Source organism: Ammospiza caudacuta, chromosome 5 (assembly GCF_027887145.1).
Source record: "Ammospiza caudacuta isolate bAmmCau1 chromosome 5, bAmmCau1.pri, whole genome shotgun sequence".
Taxonomy (NCBI): domain Eukaryota; kingdom Metazoa; phylum Chordata; class Aves; order Passeriformes; family Passerellidae; genus Ammospiza; species Ammospiza caudacuta.
In genome coordinates, this window is record NC_080597.1 from 39,119,220 (window position 1) to 39,141,557 (window position 22,338).

General features: G+C 36.1%; 1 protein-coding gene across 1 annotated transcript in view; it reads right to left on the minus strand.

Annotated features, from left to right (window-relative positions):
* Positions 1–22,338, minus strand: part of PTPRQ (protein tyrosine phosphatase receptor type Q) — a 99,379-nt gene that overhangs the window by 38,257 nt on the left and 38,784 nt on the right. The window contains exons 24-27 of the mRNA XM_058805338.1: positions 21,222–21,363; positions 19,332–19,601; positions 9,405–9,737; positions 2,904–3,025 (exon numbers count right to left, since the gene is read on the minus strand). Coding sequence (XP_058661321.1) covers positions 2,904–3,025; positions 9,405–9,737; positions 19,332–19,601; positions 21,222–21,363 — 867 coding nt within the window. The remainder of the gene's footprint in view (positions 1–2,903; positions 3,026–9,404; positions 9,738–19,331; positions 19,602–21,221; positions 21,364–22,338) is intronic.

The following is a 22,338-nucleotide window of genomic DNA, read 5'->3' on the forward strand; positions in this document are numbered from 1 at the left end:
GGAATCTAGTTATCAGGTAAAATAATATGTTGAGGGTTGCTGAGCAATTTTCAGCACTGGATATTATATGAAAAAGACAATGAATAATTTTTGAGAAATATTTTAGATACAGTTTTTTCTGTGTTAGAGCAGGCTACAGGTTGAATTACACTGTGGATACTTCTGATCTTTACATCTCAAATAATCTGTAGTTCTGTAGAAAAATCTCCTATGTTGGACTTTATATCCAATTAATCACTTCTAAGGGTATCTTCAAAAACAATAAAAAGGAAAAAATGGGTGCTTTTCTAGTGTTTCATCAAGTATCAATTACAAAATTTTATTTATGTATATTCCCACTGCTTCAGTTAATAATGTTTTTATTATTGTTTCTTCAGTGTGTAATTTGAAAAGAGAATTAGGTAGCTGTACAGTAGTTTTCCCACTGAACAAAATCTGTATTAAATGCAGCTGATAAAACATTAGAACAGCTCAAGCATACCATTTATTTGACAGATAGGCATATATCCCCACTGAGAATTAACCTGAACTAAACTTTCTGATGAATTACACAGACATTCATTTCCTGGGATGGCCATCAAGAGCTGAAACATTTTCTTCTTTCTGACTATCAAGAATCAGGCATATAAATATTTACCCAACAGCTAAAGTACAATCACAGCGCTACATCATTAAATTTATTTCTATTCTCCATGAATTTTAATGGTTAAATTCCATTTTCCTTACCTATTTCCATGAATATTTTATTCAGAAGTACTCATTCAGAATTATAGTACGACAAACTAAAACATGACTATGAGGAAAAATAATGGAGTAATTTTTAGCTTTTCTGATCCTTAAAGCTGCAAGGCACATCCTAGTAATTTAAGCAGAATCCTAATATTCCTATTCAGTTATGAATACTAATCATTAACTTTTAGTATATAACAGAGGAGAAATCCAAATTATTCTGTTCCATTATGCTATTTTTATAAATATTTAAAGATACTCAGCTGAGAATAAGAACAAGTAAAATTATACATACTGGAAGTTTGTGGAATTTGGAGTCTTCATAAAACTTTCTCACTGGGACAATAAAATATATACTAAAAATTTCACCAAGAAAGAATGGGACAGCTTTACTGGTCTTTAGGAAGGAAGAGGTTTGTCTACTAAAATTCTCCAGAACTGGCACCTGTAGTGCCAGACTGACAACATCTAATTACAGGGAATCCATAAACACAAGTCTTTCAAAATATACTTTGAAAAAAACCCAAAAAATTCACTTTGTAAACACGGTTTCTCCAAAGTGAAGAATTTTTAAGTTCCTTTCAAATGCTGGCAAGTTCACACGGAACAACAGAACATTCTATAGATCATCTTCCTTCAGGAATTTTATTATAACTTATATTATATATTTTTAGAGTGTAGATTGAGATGATATCACTGGTAACTTTGGAATTATCAAACAGAGAGGAAATTGTTTCAATGCAAATTGATAAAATATTAAATCCCAAAAAATTCAAGCTTTGAAAACTTAATTTTAAAGTTTTATAAAACCCATGAAATGTTCCCCTGCTGATGCACTAAAATGCTACTTAGTCAAAAATGACAGGAATTCTTTCAAGGAAGAAGTCTTCTCTTACTTTATTAGAGAGGAAATAAAACTTGCTATGTAGTTTTTAGTGACCTGCCCGTTGGGCCAAGCAATCATCCCTATAAGTCCTCCCCTTGTCATACATCCTTCATCCTGCCATTCTATTGCTGCACTAAGCCTGTTCAGAACTGAGCACATTTCTCTCTGCATGTTGTACAATGAACTTAGAGGAAGAGAATATTACAGGACTACACATTACTCTTTCTTGAAACTTTTCTGAGTAGTTTAAAAATATTGTTTTTTTTTTTTTTTACTAATATCCTTAGACATTTTGATAGCAGAAATAGCTCAGCATTAATATATTAGCAGATCAGTAATCCTTATGACAGATTCAGAAAAATTAAATATAGACACACAGTCTTACTTTCTTCTCAGAAAACTTAACTTTGTGTTTAAAGGCCTTAAATAGTTTGAAATAGACTTTAATTTTTTTTTCCTACTACAAAACAGAATGATTCAAAATTTTTGAAGCTGTAAACAGCAACTTTGCTCAGGTAACATCTGGTAAGCTACTTTTTATTTTCACTTACAGCCCTGTCTGTATAATTCCTGGCAGAACATGGAACTTATATTCTACTTCTCCTGGGCTTGAACTTAGAAAGATGCCTATCTTGCCACAGGGCAGGAAATGGGATTTATTAATGGTGGGTTTAAGGAGTTTTGTAAGTGCAGTAGAGGATGAAAAGAGAAAAGCCACCAGAGTTTTCCTCTTATGTCAGCTTTTTTTGGTTATAAAGATCAAGGAGAAAGAAGTGTTATTACTGTGCTACCAAAATAGGACTAATCTGATGGACAGAGCACCAAGTGCAAAGTGGAAAATCTAGCTTGACTTTAAAGTTTGCCCTCTGGTGCTGTGTAACTTGGTACAAGTAATTTCCTTTTGCTAGGCTCTCCATTTTTTTGGTTTGTAAAATCACTGCGATGAACCTTTCCTTCCTCTGAAGAAGAAAAGGTCATTATGGTTAAAAAGAGGTCCACTTCCACTAAGCTCAACTACTATTCTCCTGTGTACATTTACAGGTACACTTTTTTCCCTGCAATCTAAATGTGCTAATCTCTTATTAGCACATTTTTAATATGAACCAATGATTTTATCTCCTATTAATAAATGAATAAATGTACAATTAATTCTTATGAGGAATTTCTGTGGAAATAGACACACTTAAATGGTTTTCAAGCCACTTATGTCTGTCCTGCAATTTCTGTTGCTGTGGTATTGATATCCCCAACCATCTGTATAAGCACTGAGTAAACAGGGTTGCCTTACTGAGGTAACATCTATGAGGTAGCTCGTTGGTCCTGTAATGATGGCAGGTTCACTCCAGCTGACATTAATACTGTGAGGAGATGTAGCTAAAACAGTCACATTTTCTGGAGGACCATCTGGAGCTGTAGGAAAAAAAAAGTATATGTGAATGAATCATGGCCAACAAAGTGTGCAAAAAATAACCCAGTATAATTTTAAAGGCCAGTAGAGGTTTGAAAATAAAACTTTATCTCACAATTAAGATTACACACTGCTTAAATAACTATAATTTTTCTCTTTTTTTTCATATGTAAGTCACACCATGTGATTTAGAAATACATCTTTCATTATAACCACTACAATTTTTCTAGAGTATAGACTGCCTACGACTTCATTTCAAATTGAGATTATGGGGTTATTTAAATACAAGTTCTTTATAAGTATTTCACATGACACAAGCATAATATATGCAAATATTTATACAAATAGTCAAGTATATTTGTTTATGTCAAATGAATCATTCCAAGAACAAGAAATTGTGAAAAGACATCAAATTCTGAATGCTAGAAAAAATTTCCAGTAGTATCAGAAAGTAGAAGCAGAAATAATTTTCTGCATTTCCTTTCAATATATTCTTAGCATGTTGAGAAAATACAGAAAACCCAAACAAAAGAAGTGGTAAGAATTGCAAGTGGGCAAGAATGCTCACATTAAGAAATGAGATTTCCCTAAAATTTCCAATTGTTGAGGTGATATGTGAATTAACCTAGTTATTTCTTATTCATGAACAAGAAAATTATAAAATCATAATAACAACTCAGCAATTCTCAGAAAATTGTATTATTTTTCCATAATAACCATTTAAATTTCAGGGAAATTAAATTTGGAATAGAATGACAACAGATTTGTAGATAATCACAGAACTTGGCTCCAGGGTGCCTTGCTTTTGGATGCACAACAAAAAAAGGACAACTGTGGAAAGTATCACTGAGCAGCCTGGTAAAAAACAAAAAAGTATTTGTGCATATTTCCACAACTTGCCTTCATTGTGCCTTCTTTTCAATCTACCACAAAAATATCCATATCAGTCAACAGTATATTATAAAAAATTACTAAAGTGATCATAGCTATGCTAATCAGAAGATGCAGCCTCTTTTCTCAAACAAGATTAACACATAAATATGTAGTTTTCCACTATTTAATCATTAGGTAAGAGGGCTAAATGAGGAAAAAAACTGGAGGATGTAAGAAGGTACTTAGTTCTTCAGGAAGAACAGGGTAGGAAAAAGAAAAGAACATGGAAAGAAGTATGTAGCTGTTGCAGTTATGTGTGAAAGATTAATGAGGAAAATAATAAAATTTTACACTATGAAGGTGAAAATTTGGCACCATCGTTGCAGAATAAAAGAGAAATATTTGGGATTAGGTAAGGTACTAAAATGAATTTGGGATGTTGGATACAGGAATTAGATTCCCGTGCAGGGATTAGCAGGAATATACAAGACTTTATAGGCAGGATCAAATTCAACCATTGGAAGCAGTCCCCAAAAATACTGAAGAGCATGGAACAAATGAATGGAGTGTAACTGAATGAACTGTGAGTGCACATGGGGGGTGGCAAAAGAGGAGAGTGCTCAGAGCAGGCTGGCTGTCAAGTGGAGAGCAGCAAAAAATAAAACAAAATACAAGGGAAAGCATTGTCCCTGAAAATTAGAATAAGCACAAATTCTATTTTTCAGGTAATGCATGTCAGGCTTGTTACCAAACACCCTTTCAGTGTAAACAATGCTTCTAGTAACTATGGCAATGATATTTATCAGCTTTATTGCAAAAGGAAATTTCTGAAAAACAGTATAAAATTATATATATATACATATATATACAGCTTCTTGGGCCTTAGTTTTCATACAAACCAAGTTTCCAAAGACCATTTTCCATGGTGTTTTATAGAACTAATGGACTCTGCAGTTATGCATTAGATGGTGTGAAATAATTTTAAAGCATAATCTCATCTACAAATTATACAGTCTGCAGTTACTTTTATGGTTAATTTCAATATGCAGTTTATATTTGATGTATTTGTAGATATTTGCAAGAAAATTCTGATTGACTATGCTATATTTAAGTTACTTGTCTAAAGTGCATCTAAATATTAATACATGGTTTATTTTCATTATGCAAAGTAAAATATCAGACATTAACCAAATAATACTGAAATGTAGAAATATTTTCTGAAACTACATGTATAACTGGGGAGAAAACCAGAAAATGAAAGGTATCTGACATGTATTATGTCTTACAAAAAACATATTTTTTTTAATCTGTGTTTGATTCAGTGGATGACTGCCGCATTCTGATTTAGGTTTGTTTGTGAAATGAATCTGGTCAGTATGAAGCCATGATATCACTACCCCCTTTCTCTTATAAATCACAGCAATTTACTCTGGAGGAATGACCTAGTCTTATTCTCTCATTCCCCCATAATCCAATCACTTCCTCTCATAAGCACTTTTCTCCTGGTTTTCACAATAATGCATTTTCTGTAACTAATAACCATCATTTCCTGATTATCATGCTTCTATCCTTGCACAGGAATGTGGGTCTTATGGAGGTCAGGGTCATCTTTCCCATCCATCTGTGTCCTGATGCTAAGGCAGCAGTTAAGTGTGTTGGTTTGAAGATGAGTCTGGATAGCCCATCATTTAGCATAATCTTCAAAAATAAGACTGAATACTCCAGTTTTCTAACAGAAATTCATGCTTGCCAGTTTCGTTAGGATCAGCTCCTTTTTTTCCCTTTCCCAGCAAAAATAAAGTGTGTGCTTCAGTTATTTAATTTTTAATCATCTCTTTTTATGTAGATTTGAACAGTTAGATTTTATATTAGCCCATAATTATTTTCAAATGTTTACTTTTGAGGAAATGTAACAAAGAGAAACACATTCTCCCAGGCAAAGCTTTCCAGAAGAAAGAACACATAACAAGACATGAAATCTCGTTGCTTTTCATCACACAGAAACATTTCTTTAATAGTACCAAGCAACTGGGTATCAGCAGGGACTGGGAAAGAAGGCTCTGAAAAGAGAAGCATAACCCTCTGCCCCATGCTTGTATGTCCTGGCCTTCATGGGACATTGGAACATCTGGGATTTTCCTTTTTACCTCAGTGTATCCTGGCATTAGGGGCCTTGGCACTTTACCAAAAACATTGTATTGTGTAATTGTATGAGATCTAAAATGAGGTCAGTGATCTCACTGTCATTCATTTTCCATCTAACACTGACCCTCCACGATTATTTTTCTCTCAGAAAACCTTAGTTCAGCCAATCTTGTTCTCCTCATAAAAGTGAAACTTGGGGTAAGTGTAGGGGTGAAGGAACAAAGTTTCCATAGCTATGGAAAACATTTCTTGCCCTTTCCCTTACTGTGATACAACACTGTGATCTTCTGTGCTGGTATCTATATAAATCTAAGTTATGATGGAAATATTTAATCTTATAGAATAGATTTGGCTCTTGGGCAATCAATCAGCTAAGTAATAATGGTGCCATCACACTACTTTATGAGACAGTAAAACAATTCCTGTGAGAGTAATCTGCAGGATGGAAGGCTGAATAGTTTATCTGTGTGATGTGAGAACTGGACTGCATGAACAATCCACAGTATTTTCACAGAGTAACTCTATAACCACTCTCAGTACAGAACACTGACATTACTTTTTGTTTGAGACTTGCAAATAAGTTAGAGAATCTTGAAAATAATTCCTATAGACTTAAATTATTCTTCATAATGAATAACTGAAAAAGACAGCTAAGATCCTCACCTTACACCCTGGATAGTCAGAATTATTAGGTATTTCTGCTTTAGCACAACAATCAAATCCTCAGAACTTGTAAAAAACATTTAGGAATTATTTTATGTAATTTCTGCTGCTCTTCAGGTTTCTTCTCTTTATATTCTGGGAAATGAGTCTAACAGATTTCACCTTGTATGCTCCTCCTGAATATGATAATAAATAACCTTCTGAATGTGATAGGTGAATATTTTCTTTAGGCTTGAGAGAAACACACATTTCTGAGAACCCAATTAATTATGAAGAAAAAAATCCTTTAACTATTATTTCACAACAAAAGTAACTTTACCTTTGGTAGAAACAATGTCTTACAGAGGCACTTCTTGAAAATCAAGTGAAACAGTGCCTAACTTCTGCCCTCAAATGTGCAAACACAACTCCCATTGATTTTATGGGCTAAGTACTCAGGGTATTTTACATAGCAGCTAAGCACTCTTAAGCCCTAACAGACCAAGTATATTGGCTGTGTATCAGCAGGCTAATCCAGAGGATGCTTGGCCCTGTTCATGAGGGAAAGGAGAGGGAGATCAACACCTGTTTTCTGTTACAAGGCTGCCCAGAGTGCTGATTCTGCTTGGTGCATTCTGAATTGCTCTTTCCTGCTATAGGCTGTAGCCTTTGCAAAAGAAAGAGCAGAACTGAAGAGATTTTTAACAGCAATTCTAAAAATTAGGCTTTAAGAAGTATGGGGTGCCCAGAAACCTGCCCTTGCTAAAGATCAGCCAGTGCTCATGGAGGCTCCTAGCACTGCTGAAGCACGACAGAGCTGTCAGCTGGCCACCCAGATGTGTCATGTAACCTTTGTCTTCATTTTCCTCCTCAGCTGATTGCCATTACCCCAGAAAATGACCAGTGCCCGGACATGACGTTTGGAGTAGTGCCATGCTGCCTTGACTCCACAGCGGCGTGTTTTATAGGCAGCTTATCTCCTGATGTGTCACCAGCCTAACTCCCAGGAAATTCATTGCTGCCTACTTCCATCACCACAGATACAGGCCAGCAGCCCCAGACACTGGGCTGGAAGAACTGGTGAAACCTTCATACTTTCCACCCCACCACTTGTAAACCATCTAATAGAACACACAGAGGACCTGCTGCTGAGAATAGCACTGAATTGGAATGGAAAGGGCTCATGCAGCCTATTGAGATGGTTATACTTTGATCTACCATCCTCTCAGTGGGGCTGGATAGGAAAGTAGCTCTCTCTTAAACCAAATCACCACTCTCTGAAGAGGAAATCATAAAAAGCATCCTAACTGTATGCAGTTATATGTGTTTTCATTATCTGCTTCCCCTTCCAGTTTAAATCCCTAACTTTTTTTTTAACTGCGCAACAATTTTTTAAAAGTATTTGCATACATCAGCAGCTGAGTTCTATCATTTTAATAGTAAGAAATCTCCCCAGAGCTGCTGGCTCAAGAGTTGCTCAAGTTGTGGAGAACTTCTGTTATCTATTTTCTGCTCCATTTGAGTTTGTTGGGTTTTTCTTTCTCTTAATTTAAAATGTTGCACTGATTTACAGGCAGAACTTCCCCATGAGATGCCAGACAAAGAGAGTAAGTGCACATGAGAATGACTCTGCAGCTGATTCCAGCAATTCTCAATCCAAAGGACTACTTCTGAGCTTTATAAAAAATCTGGCTTTTATGATGTTTACTATCACAGTGTCCACACATCACATGATTATAAAAACCTGAGTGGGACAAGGCAAATATCTGGACCACTGAGTAGTCCTTGGTACACAGCTCTTTAAGTACCTGGTAGCTTTAATATTATTATTATTATTATTATTATTATTATTATTATTATTATTACTATTATTTTGAAAGGGGAAATTACTAAAAGAGCTCTGATTGAGTCAGGCTATCCATGGTGATTCTCAGTTGTTCTACAGAGGCCAGATCTCAGGTATTCTCTGTCCTAGGCTGGCTGCAAACTGGTAGGGAAGATCATATATTCCCATGACAACTGCCTAAATAATTTATGTTTCATGTCCCCTTCTCTCAAATATTTTGTGCTGACTTATTTATGACAACTACCTCTTCTCTTACTTGGAAATTGAAGTCCTCAGCTGAGGCATGAGAGTTCTAATATATGGTAAGGCAATCCTGTACATGTTTCATGGCTACTCTGATTAGTAAACTCTGTAGGCAGATATGGTTTTAGAAAGAAATCTTAATCCCTCAGAAACTATTGCTTAAATTCCACTGCCAAAAACACACAACAGCATTTCAGGAAAGTTTTACAACTTAATGAACAGACTTTTAGTCAAAGAATTTAAAGAATACTTTTTTCATTGGCACACCCCGCAGGTGAAATTGTACTGAAAAATGGCCTATCAACTCATACCAGCAAAAATTCAGACTTACCAAGTCTACACATGTAGTACAGCTGAGGATTGAAATACTGTTGGATAAGCAGTAAATATAAAAGAGTACACAAAATACATTGAAATACCAGTCAGTATTAGGTATGTATACCTACCACACAATTTATATCTTATATGTATATATGTATATATATATAGTAGGTCAAGAGTTGCTATAAATCCTTATTGACTTCACCAGCATTGTAGGTCTATGAAGAAATAATTTCTACAAGATTTCTTGTTATTTAAATGAACATCACATTGTTATAGCATTATGAGACATGGCAGACATCCTTACTTACAGCCAGGAAGGGTTTGAGTTGAAATCCAAGGTGAAGAACTGCCATAACCAACATTTGTACTGGCAGCAACAGCAAATCTGTACCATCTGTATTTTTTCAGTTCATACACTGTGTCTTCTATCCAGTCATCCATGACATTTTCATATAAATACTGATGCATCTCATATTCAATACATTCCATAGCCTCCCAGTCACTGCAGTGGATGGATTGTAGCTGTGTGGTAATCTTGTAGTTTTGAAAGTAGCCAAGGATAGATTTTGGTGATCTCCAATGCAAGGTCACACTTGTTGATTGTACATTGGAAAATACAATATCTCTGGGTGCACTAGGAACTATAGATTAAAACACTTGTAAGAGACCTTAATTTGAATAAAAAGTGATTGCAACTATATGATTTTATCCGCTGTTGAAAACATATTTTAATAAGCATATCTAAAGATCAAGATTCAAATTAATATGTTTAATAAGCAATACTTCCAATGGCATAAATCACAGTGTACATATTTAGGTAGCATATGTTAACTATAGCTTTTGAAATAAAGAAAAAAATTCTTGCAGGCATGGGATGTAGGACCAGTTTAGAGAGATGTTACATTTCTATTTCTACTTTTGGGGCACTGTCTCAACTAATGGAGGGAATATTGCACAAAGTTATTTTTCTATGCTAAAACCCATAGCATGTTTTACTGTGGTTTCTAACTGAGGTTCTTCAGCCCTCATTTAGAAATACTCATGTATCTCCTTCTCTCTTGCTAATATGTGAAATCCTCACACAACACATCAAGGTAAGTTTTGTAAATCTCCTGTTTCACCTTCTGAATGAAAAGTGTCAATACATGCAATATGTTTATCTGGCATTATAGAAGTGCTTTACAAGAAAATTAAGAGAAAGAGCTGAATAAAAGATAAAATAAGCTTCCCACAAACTTTGCTTCCACTTATTGTATGAAGTTATATTCAGATCCATGCGACAGAAGCAGTGCAGATATGTACATGTACACGCATTTACCCTGTGTATATTGAGTCAGCAGTGTACTCCCAGATTTCACAGACCAGTTGAACATATGGTTTTGTTCTATATCACATAGTCATACAGAAAGCTAATATTATCTCTAAGACTCTGTAAGATAATACTAATACTCTCTATGGCAAAAAAATGTGCAGAAAAATCAGCTCAGAAATCATTGTGTGCACATAGCTTTAAAGAGTGCTTTAGAGTCTTTGGGGGAAGAGGTATCACTGGTAAAAGAAAAACACATGATACATCCTCAAACTGAAACTGAAGAAATCCCAAGGCTTACATAAAGAGGAAAAGGATCCCAGACCAACGTTACTGGGGAAGAGAAAACACTCCTTTTTCTTTTCTTTCAGCCCTATGGGAATATCTGATGTTTGATTTTGTCTGCAACAATTTGTTTATTAAAATTATCACAATATAATAAGATAAAACTTCTCCACCAAATATGGATATTTAACAAGAAATATAAATTCTGAATCAGACAAAGATGTGTTGATGAAAAGGTTGAGAAATTAAAATCCCTTCAAATGAACCCAAAACAGGAAGAGTATGCAGGAGAGGGAGTAGGCAGAGAACCATAGGCCATCTCTTGTTCTTCCACTGAGCTCTCATGCACAAGTACCCAGCAGCACCCCAACATGCAACAGCCCCATAGGCCCCCATCTCGCTGCACACTAACCAGACACAGAACAAAACCAAACGATATTAAAAAAATCTTTGCTAAAGACAACTTCCATCATTATACTCCATGCTATCAAAATTAAAGTTGTTTTTCTCTGCTGCTATTAGCATGAAGATAAGTACAGAAAGTAGAAAAAATATCAAAACATGCAGTACCATTCTTGCTTGCTCAGATTTGGGGATGTAATACTTAATTTACCCCCCTTTCAAAAAATAACTGCAATATTGTCATAAAAACTATATAAGCTGTATTAGCTATTTTTGTAAATTACAAGAAATGTCCTAGTTTGACTACTACTTTATGGAAAAAAAGGCAGAGAAATACTACATGGTTAGTAGAAAATACCTGTATTTTTCTTCCATGAATCTTCTAATTTTTGTTGTAATGTATGCTGTTAAGATACTGCAAAAATTTTACTTCTTATACACTCAAATATGATAATGATAAAATGTGGAATATAATAGAAAACTACTCTTAGACTATATTCCAATACAGATACTAGGGTTTGTCATAAAGCAGATAGTAACTGGTTAGTTGCTGGGTGTTAGTAGGAAGGTGGAAATATATACTTTCACTTGCTGAAATGTGCATCTGGTTAAGCCCTGGCTGGGACAACTGCAGTCTCTGCACCTAAACCAAGGCAGGTTAAAGAGGCTGGTCACAGACAAAGGAAGAGCAATGCCCATGGTCTAGACACCACGGTGGCCTTTCCTTCTTAAGGAGAGTACCTGGTTCCCTTATTTTCAACATGCATGATGACATCAAAAATAACCAAGTGTTAGCAATTTTGCGGTAAAGAAGGAAAAGATATTTGGCTTTCACAGAACTAGAAGTTGTATCAGGCAAAATGGTGGTGGCTTTGATTTGTGGGCTCTCTGGCAGACTAACAAAATTCTAATAAATCCAGCTTCTATGAGTATTTGGAAAACTCTTGTATTTGGAAAAGAGACAAACTCACTGAAAGTGGGGGAAGAACGGACAGTGGAGAAATGATGTTTCTCTTTCTATCTGCCCTTTTTCCAACTGACTGCTGAGGATGCCCACACATATCTTCACAAGGCTGAGGGTAACACCTGGGATCATCCCAGTAACACTACATGAAAACAACCATTTTAAAAGATAAACTTGCAGGTATCCTGATAGCAGACAATCAGACAAGCATTTCTTCTTTCACACAAAAGCTTGGATAACTATTTTCTGTTGTCTTTTTTCCACTTTATGAAGACCTATATAAACAAAATACTTGTAACCTAAAAATCAAGAGTCAGTGAGCAGAATTCACAGTAAAATTTTCTCTCTCGTTCCCTAGACAGACCTTTAAAATGGAATCAGAGCCTTAAATGTTAGTCAGTTTAAAATCAAGCTAATTTTGTCTCCTTCCTTACCTAGGCAAATCAAACATAAATGTAATCACTCATTGGAACAAATGAAAAGATGTGACCTGAAACTGGAGCAGATCAAAGACATTTGGTCCTAGGGCCCCAGTGAAGAGCAGTGACACCCAGTGGCACAGTGTCTCTTGAACTTGGTGATTGTGTTCAGAGACAATTTCAAGACAGCTATGCTATTGGGTTACAGATACAAAGAAGATTACAATTACTCTAGCATGGAGAATCAGATTTCCATTCCTCAAGAATGACTAAAATTCCCCCAACTTTTTCTCTCCACAGATGGTACTGATTTGAACAAACCATTCCATGCTTCCTAGAGTAATCATGCAGCTTGTTTAAATTTTCTAAACATGACTTAACTATGATGAAGTGATCACTGTTCACACTAAAAATTATGGAAGCCAGAAACTGCATATTTTTCAAATATTATTGCAGGTTACATTGGAACTGTATAAAGACTTATTATCAATTCTTATACACTGACAATTTGATATGTACCTCATGGGAATTGTATTATTAATCCAAATTTCGAGAAAGGTGCACTGAAAGAAAGGGCATGAGAAAGGTTATGATTGTGGTATTGTGAGAAACTAATTGCTGAGGACTGTTCTCTGATTGGCTAGTGGAAATTCTCATCCTAATTCCAAGTTTAAATTTCCCAAGAATCATACATAGGATCCCTTAAGTCTCATCACATATCTCACAGTGTTTCCCTATTGTATTATGTTTACTATAATTCAGCTATCTCTGGGAGTAGGGAGTTTTTCTAAGTCTGAAACATTTGGTGCAATGTACTCCACCTAATTTTCCATTTAATAGCTTCTAATTCAGCTTTTGAAAGCCAGCCAGGGAGCTGGCATAGAGGCTAACCATGAAATGCTGGTGAATTCAGTTTCTGGAATGGAAGAGGAATGAGGTATTTTCAGATTCATCTCCCATTGTTCATATGATGCCTAAATTTCAATGCAAAGTCACTGAAATCAGATCCGCATGGGATATTAAGCTCCTAAAACCTATTTACATGCCTGAACTCTCACTGAAGTTGACAGAAAGTTAAACACCTAAATAGAAGTTAGTTTGGCAGATCTCAGCCCTATGCTTGTCTGGCTACAATTCTAATCAGTCCTTCCAAAGCTGGTGGACTGCTCTGGAGTAAGTTTTTATTTGATAACATAAATATAAGGAAATTCTTGGTAGAAAAAGCACAGTGGAAAGACACGTATCAAGTTAAAATTGGCCAGCAGAACTGGTTTAAACTAACAAAAAACACGTGGTAGAAAACACCTTATTCACAATGCAAAGATAACCTGAGGGCAGCAAAGGACACGTACACAAATCTACTGAGAAAAGAGAGGTTATGGTGTTCTGTGGAGACTTTTGTAGAAAGCAACAACTACAGCTGCAAAGGCCGTGAACAGAAGAAGTAATATGATATTGCATAGTTCCTAACAAAGTTAATGAAAAAAAGCCTGCCTACAGAACAGCTGCTTGTAGCTGGAGTTTGGATTAACAGGACTGCGGCAGCCTAGAAGTCTGTTGGGCGGTATTAAGAGCGTCAATAGGAGGAAAGTGAAGAACAAAGTAGAACCGACAGCAGTGGGCACACAGCAAAAAAAGTCTTCAGAAAATAGAAATAACTGAAAAGAAATGAAATATTCTTACTGACTATCTCTATTAAATTTTGAAAGCTTAGTTACACAAATGAGTTCCATGGGTTAAGCTGATAACCCTGATCATACTAAATACTATTTGAGTATAGAATGCTAACTTCAGGAGGAGTCATCATGATACAAAGTCCTGCTCAGTATGAATAAGTACATCATGAATAGGACTCAAATTATTTTGCTAACATAAAAATGTAAAAAACTGTATACTATTTTTCCCATGACTTAGGACTGACATTATCAGACATGCTTTAAAGGAAATTGCACAGTTGAGAGCACGTCTTAAAAGAGCCTCTATGGACCATGTTTCTCAGTCCTTAGCACATTAGAAACCTCAGTGTCCAACTGTGGAATGTAAGTACTGAAAAATAAAATCATGCAAATATAGAGAGAAATGCACTACTTTAAGCTAAAAAGAGTAGTGAAAATCTACCTGTACTCAAGTCTTAAATGTTCAGCTTTCCATTAAACTAAAACATTGTCTGTTATTCAGTAAGCATTTGTATTTGACCTGTAGATGGTATACATGTCAGCTTTGTACATATATGTCACCACCATTTCTTATATAGTAATGCAGAGTTGTCCCTACAAAAAAATACAGAAATTCCATTATCCTATGCTATATGAATAATCTAATTTATCAACCTCCTTATAAAAATCACACCAGTACAATTTCATTGGCAGCAACCAACTGATACTGCATTTTTCTAGTGAAGATTTCCCATCAGCCTCAAAGCCATCAACTTAAATTTGGACCAGACAACTAATCATAAGATGTAAAGAAGTCCAAACGTCATAAAGAAAATTACATCTGGGAAAAAAATTAGTCATCTTGGAAAGAAATGTTTCAAAGAATTCACTCTGAAATTTTTGGATGATTTTACTTTAATACAATTTCAAAATGTGAATTTGCAGGAGGGATTGAACACGTGAAACACACCGCCCTTTCCTGCATCAGTGACAGGGGACACTGAAGCTCTGCCATTTCCAACACAGTGGCTCTTCAGCAGGCTGATTCTTCAGGATAACCAGGGCAAACCATCTGTACTGCACATCCTACTTGCAGCCCTAAGAATCTCTTGAGGGCATGGGTTTAAATATTCTTCCAGTGCATCATGGTCATCTGTCATTTTCTTCACTACTTAATGAGGAAAATCATGTAACTCCAGTTCAGAGCTGTCATGAACTGCCAAATCCTGAGAAAAGGATTTATGGTGAAGGAAACAGCATTTCCTTGGATGTGAAGAAGGCTTTAGGCTCTTGCTATGCTTTGTGCTTCTCAAAGGTCCTGATTAAAAAAGCCCACACTTTCCAGTGGGAACCTGCATACTGGAGATACAAATCCAGAACCTTTCGAGTGCAGAGTGTAAAGACATTTTGTGCACATGTAACAAAAGATGATGCTAATTTGCCACCCCCAGGCCAAAAGACCTGAGAAAGTTTCCCATCACCAGTTCCTTTAGGCACTGCTCTTCTTTATTCAGAAGGCATACTTCTGTGTAAAGCTACAAGTCAACGGCCTGGAAAATGAAGCCCAGTTTAAATGAAAAAATACTTCTTGGGCAAATTTCTAGCCATATTTCTTTTATAAGCAAGTCATCATGAATGCATCTCTGTTTAGCAGAAAACAAATGGTAAGGACTGTCACCAGAGTACAGTGGGGGCCTCAACCTCTTCTTAGACTGTGCTCAGGTATAATATCAGGTATGACTAGCAGTAAGGGGGAGAAGTGGGGAAATTACTCTCTGTGTCTTAGTACTGCAATCAATAGGATTAATATTCTCAGAAAACAGTGAAAAGTCAATAAAGTAAAATCTAAATGAAAAAATTTAAAGCAGAAACAGGTTTCTTTTCAAGCTTTGCATACCTCAAGTGTTTTTTTAATTGTTCTATTTTTATTGTAAACTGAATGACACTTATCCCAGATTTGTGAGTTGCCCAGATTTGTGAGTTAACTGAATATTCACAGCTTTAGTGTGCCTTTTGGAGAAGATTCCTACTGTTTAATGGCTGTATCTTGCTTCTAAAAATTCTTTCAACCTTAATGAAATTTCAGTTTAGTAAGTGCATTATCTTGAAAATAATACAAGGATATATATTCAGTCATAAAATCCTAACTCATTTATGCATGTGTATGTATAGTATATTATCTTTGATATCCCTTATAATGTATTTAATCACAAACTAATACTTTCACTACAAAGCTGACAGCTTTTATGACATACTGCAACCTGACAAAGGTGGTTTACCATGACAGTGGAGCTAGATTAGACAAAAAACACTACTAATCTCCTCATAAATTTAAGTTTTATGATTGATGTTTAATTGTACCCAGGTATGAACAAATTTACCTCAAAAAAGGCAAACAATCTTGCGAAGAATTTAAAGGTCAAATGCTATGCAGTGACACACTGAGCCAAATTCGATTTCACTTTATGTCAGAAATAAATGCATTGTCAGTGACTCAGTGCTGGCTACATATTCTGTGACTAATCTTAGACCACCATAAATAAGAAGCTGACAACAGCTATAAAACTGTTTCCATTCCCATCCATGAATCTCCAATTCCTAGTATCCAGTCACTACAAAACAATTCATGCAAACACACAGATAAAGAAATGTCCTAATAATAACTAGTTTGTTGTAAATATGACTAAGCAACAACGAAGCAAGAAAGGGTCAGTGCAGAGCTTGTGGCAAAAAGCACGTGTTGTAGTATAAATCCTTCACTTAGGAAAGCTCCTAGTGATAAGACACATGAAACAAATGCTACAAAATAAAGACTGTAATAAAGTGGGTTTTTTTCTCCTTGCTAGCACAACTGCTTATAACATGGACCATAGGACACTACCAGTCTTAATCCATAGCTTTCTCAGTCTTTCCTCAAAGACTAATAAATATACACTCCCAAATTTCTCAGAAATCCCAACAATTAACTTTCTCAGGTGTCAGGCTTCTTTAACACCACTAGAAGCCTTTCCCCCATCCTCCAAGATCAGAGGAAGTCTCCTGTTCTCCTCTGTTACCACAGGGTAACATCCCTCCTAGGCAGCTATCTCCATGAACTCCATGCCCAGGTTCAGTCTTGCTCTGGCTCTGAGAGTTGGCTCCTCAGCAGCCACAGTGTAAAAGAAAGCTTTGAGTGTTCTGACTGCATTTGTGAAATGTCCAGAAATGCAGGAACATGTATCTAACATTGAGCACAGCAGCTCAACTCAATACATTATTTCCAGCCAACACCGTAAAACGTTGAGTAAGAGTATGCTCATGTCTAATACTTAAACAATGCCTTTGTCTTTTCAAAATTGGATTTTGAGCCCTGCTGATGAACAGAAGTTTCTGAGCAAACCAGAGGACAGATGAACAAGACATAAGTTTTAAATTGCCAAGGCTCTGGACAGAAGGGGACTATCAGGGATCACAAACTGGCAGCATTTGTAGGGGAACTGTTGACAAGGAAGCCAATTTAGGCAGAAAATTTTCATCAGAAATGTGTATGAATGTGCCACATCATAGTTCAAATAACAGATGTGGCCAGGCTTTAGTGGGATAGACTGTATCATGAGGAGGGGCAGTCATCAAAGTACAACCCTGGCTATTTTCACAATGCTGGCCAAAATATGCCAGCAAGGGGCTCGTCTTCATTTGGAGCTCATCCATTTGATCTGCAACCAAAGCAGCAGTAGTTCAGCTGACAACACAGACGTGGTCTAGATTCATTCAGACATGCACATCCACAAGTCTAATTTTAAGAAATTTGGAAATCAAAGCTCATAATGGGAGACCAAGGCTTTGTGGAGGGATCCACAGGAGGGATGCAGTGGAGGTGCATGCCACTCAGGAAGCTAGCAACAGGGAATCTAAGAGTAAGGGTAAGTCTGAGCTACCCCGAGTTCAATGTCTCAGCCGAGCTGCTCCCCTTCATTTGTCATTCTGAACCAAAACCCTGCTCCTGACACAGTCTTGTGTTTATTCTTTGACAGACCTGAGAAAATTCACTCTTTCTGTTGAAGTATATACAAGTGCTGCAACTCATCTTTAAAGTTATTCAAAAACTTAGTAATAAAATATTACAAAAGCTAGGTTTGGTTTGTAAGCCTCTGGGGTACAGTAGCCCTCCTCCATCCCACCCCTGTGTTTTCTAATTACCCAGCTTTTCTGAAATAGAGACCTCCTCAACTCCATTGCATAAATTCATCTCAGTTAAGATAACACACACAAAAAAAAGAGCTAAATGCAATTATTTCTCCTTTAATTTAGAAGAAACATGAAATCTTATCTGGATGTTTCTCAGCTTAACATAATTTTTTTTATTTTTATATTTAACTATCACAAAAGAAGAAAAAAAATCCCAAGAAATAGTCCCAAGAGTAACAATTATCCCTGACTGGAGGACTGAAACAAGCCTGTGCTTCCTGGATTCAGATTTGAGCTCCTCACCACTTTCAGTTTAGAAGATAGGTACACAGCTATTCACATGGAACTAATTCTATTTTGCATAGAATATCATCTCCATGTTCCACATGTCAAGTGAAAGCACTGCCAAGATTAGGTGAAGTGTGAAGTGTGTGTGTGTAGAGAAAAAGGAAGACAGACTTTGGGTAACAATTTTTCACTTCGATGCCAGAAAACCTGTCTACATTTTTCTTTGGATTTAGGTCACAATTTTCCTTCTTCCTTTAAAAAATCCTACCCATGATCAGTTATTACAAAGTTTGCTTGTAGAGGCTAAATTCTTCTCAATTTCCTGAATTCTGAACAGCTTTATTGCCATTGAATTCATACCACTGCCAGTTAGGAAAAGCCTACAAAATTTCAACAACAAAAATTTCACTCCCAAAAACTTTTTCAGACATAGAGTCTCAAATATGATAAATACTCTAGGAACAAAGCAGATATTATACAGCAACCTAAATGAATAAAGTAACTATTCAAACTCACATAGAAAAAGATGTTCTCGCTGTGCTTTTAAAAATGGCAATTTATTCTCATCCCTAGGTGTGTTCTATAACAGGACAAAGAGGAAGCCCTGTTTCTCTTTGTTCCTTATTAGCAAGAAATTTAAACAACAGAATGATTTAACTGCCTGTATTGAAGCAGTTTTTCCATTTCTGCTTGTTTCATAGTCATCATTTAAATTAAAGAAAAAAATTACTTGAATAATTATTTACCTTTCTCTGGAAGTGTACTGGCATTGCATATCTGTTCTTCACCCTCACCAGCAGACGTTGCAGCTTTTATTTTAATTTGATAAGTAACGTTGGAAAGCAGATTTCTGAAAGTATGCAGTGTACCAGAAGATGAAAAATTTGTAGAATTTCCTTCGACTGCTATGATGTAATGTGTAATTATGCCGTTGGCAGAAGCAGGAGGGTCCCACTGCACTAGGATCGATTGCCAACTCGTGGCGATACAGCGAATGTTCTGTACAGCATCTGGCACTTAAAGGACACACAGGCACCAAAGATTAACATGTGCATGCAACTAAAACTGTAATCACACAACAGTATCATTAGAGAAGCAGACACGGTGTTCATAGCAAGAGTCAAACACTGCAGTGTCAGACATTAATAAAAAAACACATTGAAAGAACAAAATTATAACTTTGTCCTCGTTAGCTGGTTCCTTTCCAACTACTATGAATGTGACTCATGTTAGTACTTGAGAGAGAAGAGGGCATCTATCTGGCTTCTTCCTAGTTGTGGGCTTCAGTTTTGTTTCCTCAACAAAACTTTTTGCTCATATTTCCCCCATGTCTTTTTAAACACAGTGTACTATAACATACACAGTATACATACTGTATGTACCTACTCCATATACATAGCAACAGCATCAACAGTAGAAGTTCCTTATTTGTTTTCTTATATATCTGTCAGCCTTATTTCTTTCAGGCCCTTCTGCACTTTTCTCTGTACAGAAGTCACTGGGCAGATTTCAGAGCTTTCATATCAATTCTTTCAACTTATTGTTTCCCATCTATTTGCTGGTTGTAGCAAAAGAATTTATTTTAAATGCTCATAAAAATTAGTGAAGGTAGATAATCCTACAATCACTTTGAAAATAGACCAATTATTTATGAACAACTGGTTAAAGAGAAATAAAGAAAGTAACACAAGTATGGAATGTCAGTGATGAAATGAAACAACTCCTGGATGATCATGGCTTTTGAGGAGGACCACCTTCAGCTGCCTGACTCCAACAGACAAACTGAAACAACTCAGTGATGGTCCAGATTTCTGACGGTGTTGTAACTCTTTGGTACAATAAACTTCAAAACTCTTCCCCAGAAACTCTTCTTTACTGGTTCTGGAAAGTGTCTTCACTGGAAACATGAACCTAGCAGACATGTAGTCATCATATGGGACCTTTTTATTTTGGGATCTGCTCCCTTTGCTAACAGTGTAGAGGACCCTGGGAGCCCCCTAACCCATGCTTGTTTCCTGGCACTGACAGCTCTTACAGAGCCTAGGGGTTGCTCTGACCTGGAAAAGGAGTTTTGTTGCGCAAAACTGGTTTTGCACAACAGCCAGTTTCATAAACCCACGGGTTCTCTTTAGTGAATGTTATGTATTTCACTTTTAGTGGCTAGCTTCCTTCCTAAAATAAATTCTAAAAAGAAAAAAAAAAGAAGTTTAAAAATTTCTATTTGTCTAATATAATTTCCAGTTCATTTGCCAATCTTTTATCCAGCTGCTTTTGATACTGCTAATGTTTCAGTTATTTTCACAGGGATCTGAATTATTGCTTTGATCTGCAAAGACTGATACCTATCTAATTTTCTTCCCTTTATCTGTGTTGCTATTAAAAGATTTATAGTAGCCATGTAAGCCTCTCATTTCAGATGAGGACATTTTTAATTCTACACTTCCGAAATCAGACTTCAAACCTAGGCTACAATAGGAATATGAATCAGTGCTACACAGGCAAGAGACAATGAGTTAGTATTAGGTTATATTTTCTTTGGAGAGAAGAGGAAGACATTTGTTCAATCATACAAGGAAAACAAATAGAAATGTATTTAAAACTGCCAGAACGACAGCTTATAAAAAGTCATATCCAACCTGATTCCATCGTTGTAAAGTGGACAGCATTACTGAACTGGTTGCCATTCCCAAGCTTGGTAAACACAGAGACACTGATGAAATAGGGGCTGTATGGTTCTAATCCAACAATGTTTGCCTCATGGTTTGAACCTGAAATGTTCTTAAGGAAGGAAATATTATTAGTACACAATTAATCTCTAGAAACATTGTAGCCTTCACCTTGAACCTACTGAAATGAACAGAAAATTTACAGCCATAGTTTTGCATCTTCCAATCAGAGTAGCTCTCAAATACTGAAAATTATCTCCAGCTTCACATTAACCCCTTTCACCTTCTGTTTCCTTACAGATCTTTGGTGCTTTCTATGAAACTACCCTAAGAATGTGTTCCCAAAGGTATCTGGCTGTAGAATCCACTGTTTCTCTTTCACATGCTCATAGTGGCCTTCAGGCATTATGGAAGAAACTTCCTTCCACAATGGGGAATAACAGCAGACTTCACTGGAGCATTGTCTTTTCCTGCAGCTTTTACAAGTATCTCAGATGAACAGGGCTCACTATATAGTTTCTAAGCTTGAGATGCAATCCTGACCTCAGCTTGCTGCCTTTGCAGTTCACGGAACATTCCTTGAGGCCACCCAAGCAATCAGATTTAAGCCTTTTAAAAATTTTGCATATCATAAAATTATAGATTCATAGAATGGTTTGGGTTGGAAGGTGCCTTTAAAGACCATCCAGTTCCAACCCCCATACTGTGAGCAGGGAATCTTCCATAAGACTGGGTTACTCAGAGCTTCACCCAGCCTGGCCCTGAACATTTATGTAGTATCTACTTCAGTTACAACTTACTCAGTTCTTATTCTTAGATATTTTTTTTAAATGAAGACCTCTTAACAGTTTTGTACTATTTTTTAAGATAGTAAAAAATTTTTGAATCTTGAAAGTCCATAGGTACTAAATAGTTAAACAAAGGTAGCCACAAATCAATTAACTTCTGTCATTTTCTAACATCAAGCTTACACTAAAGCACCAAGTAGGAGTAATAAATCTCACTGTCAGTAAAACATTAGAAGCCCAAAGCACATTAAAACCAAACTATTTTTCCTGTTTAATTTGAAAAATTGAGTTACAGGTAC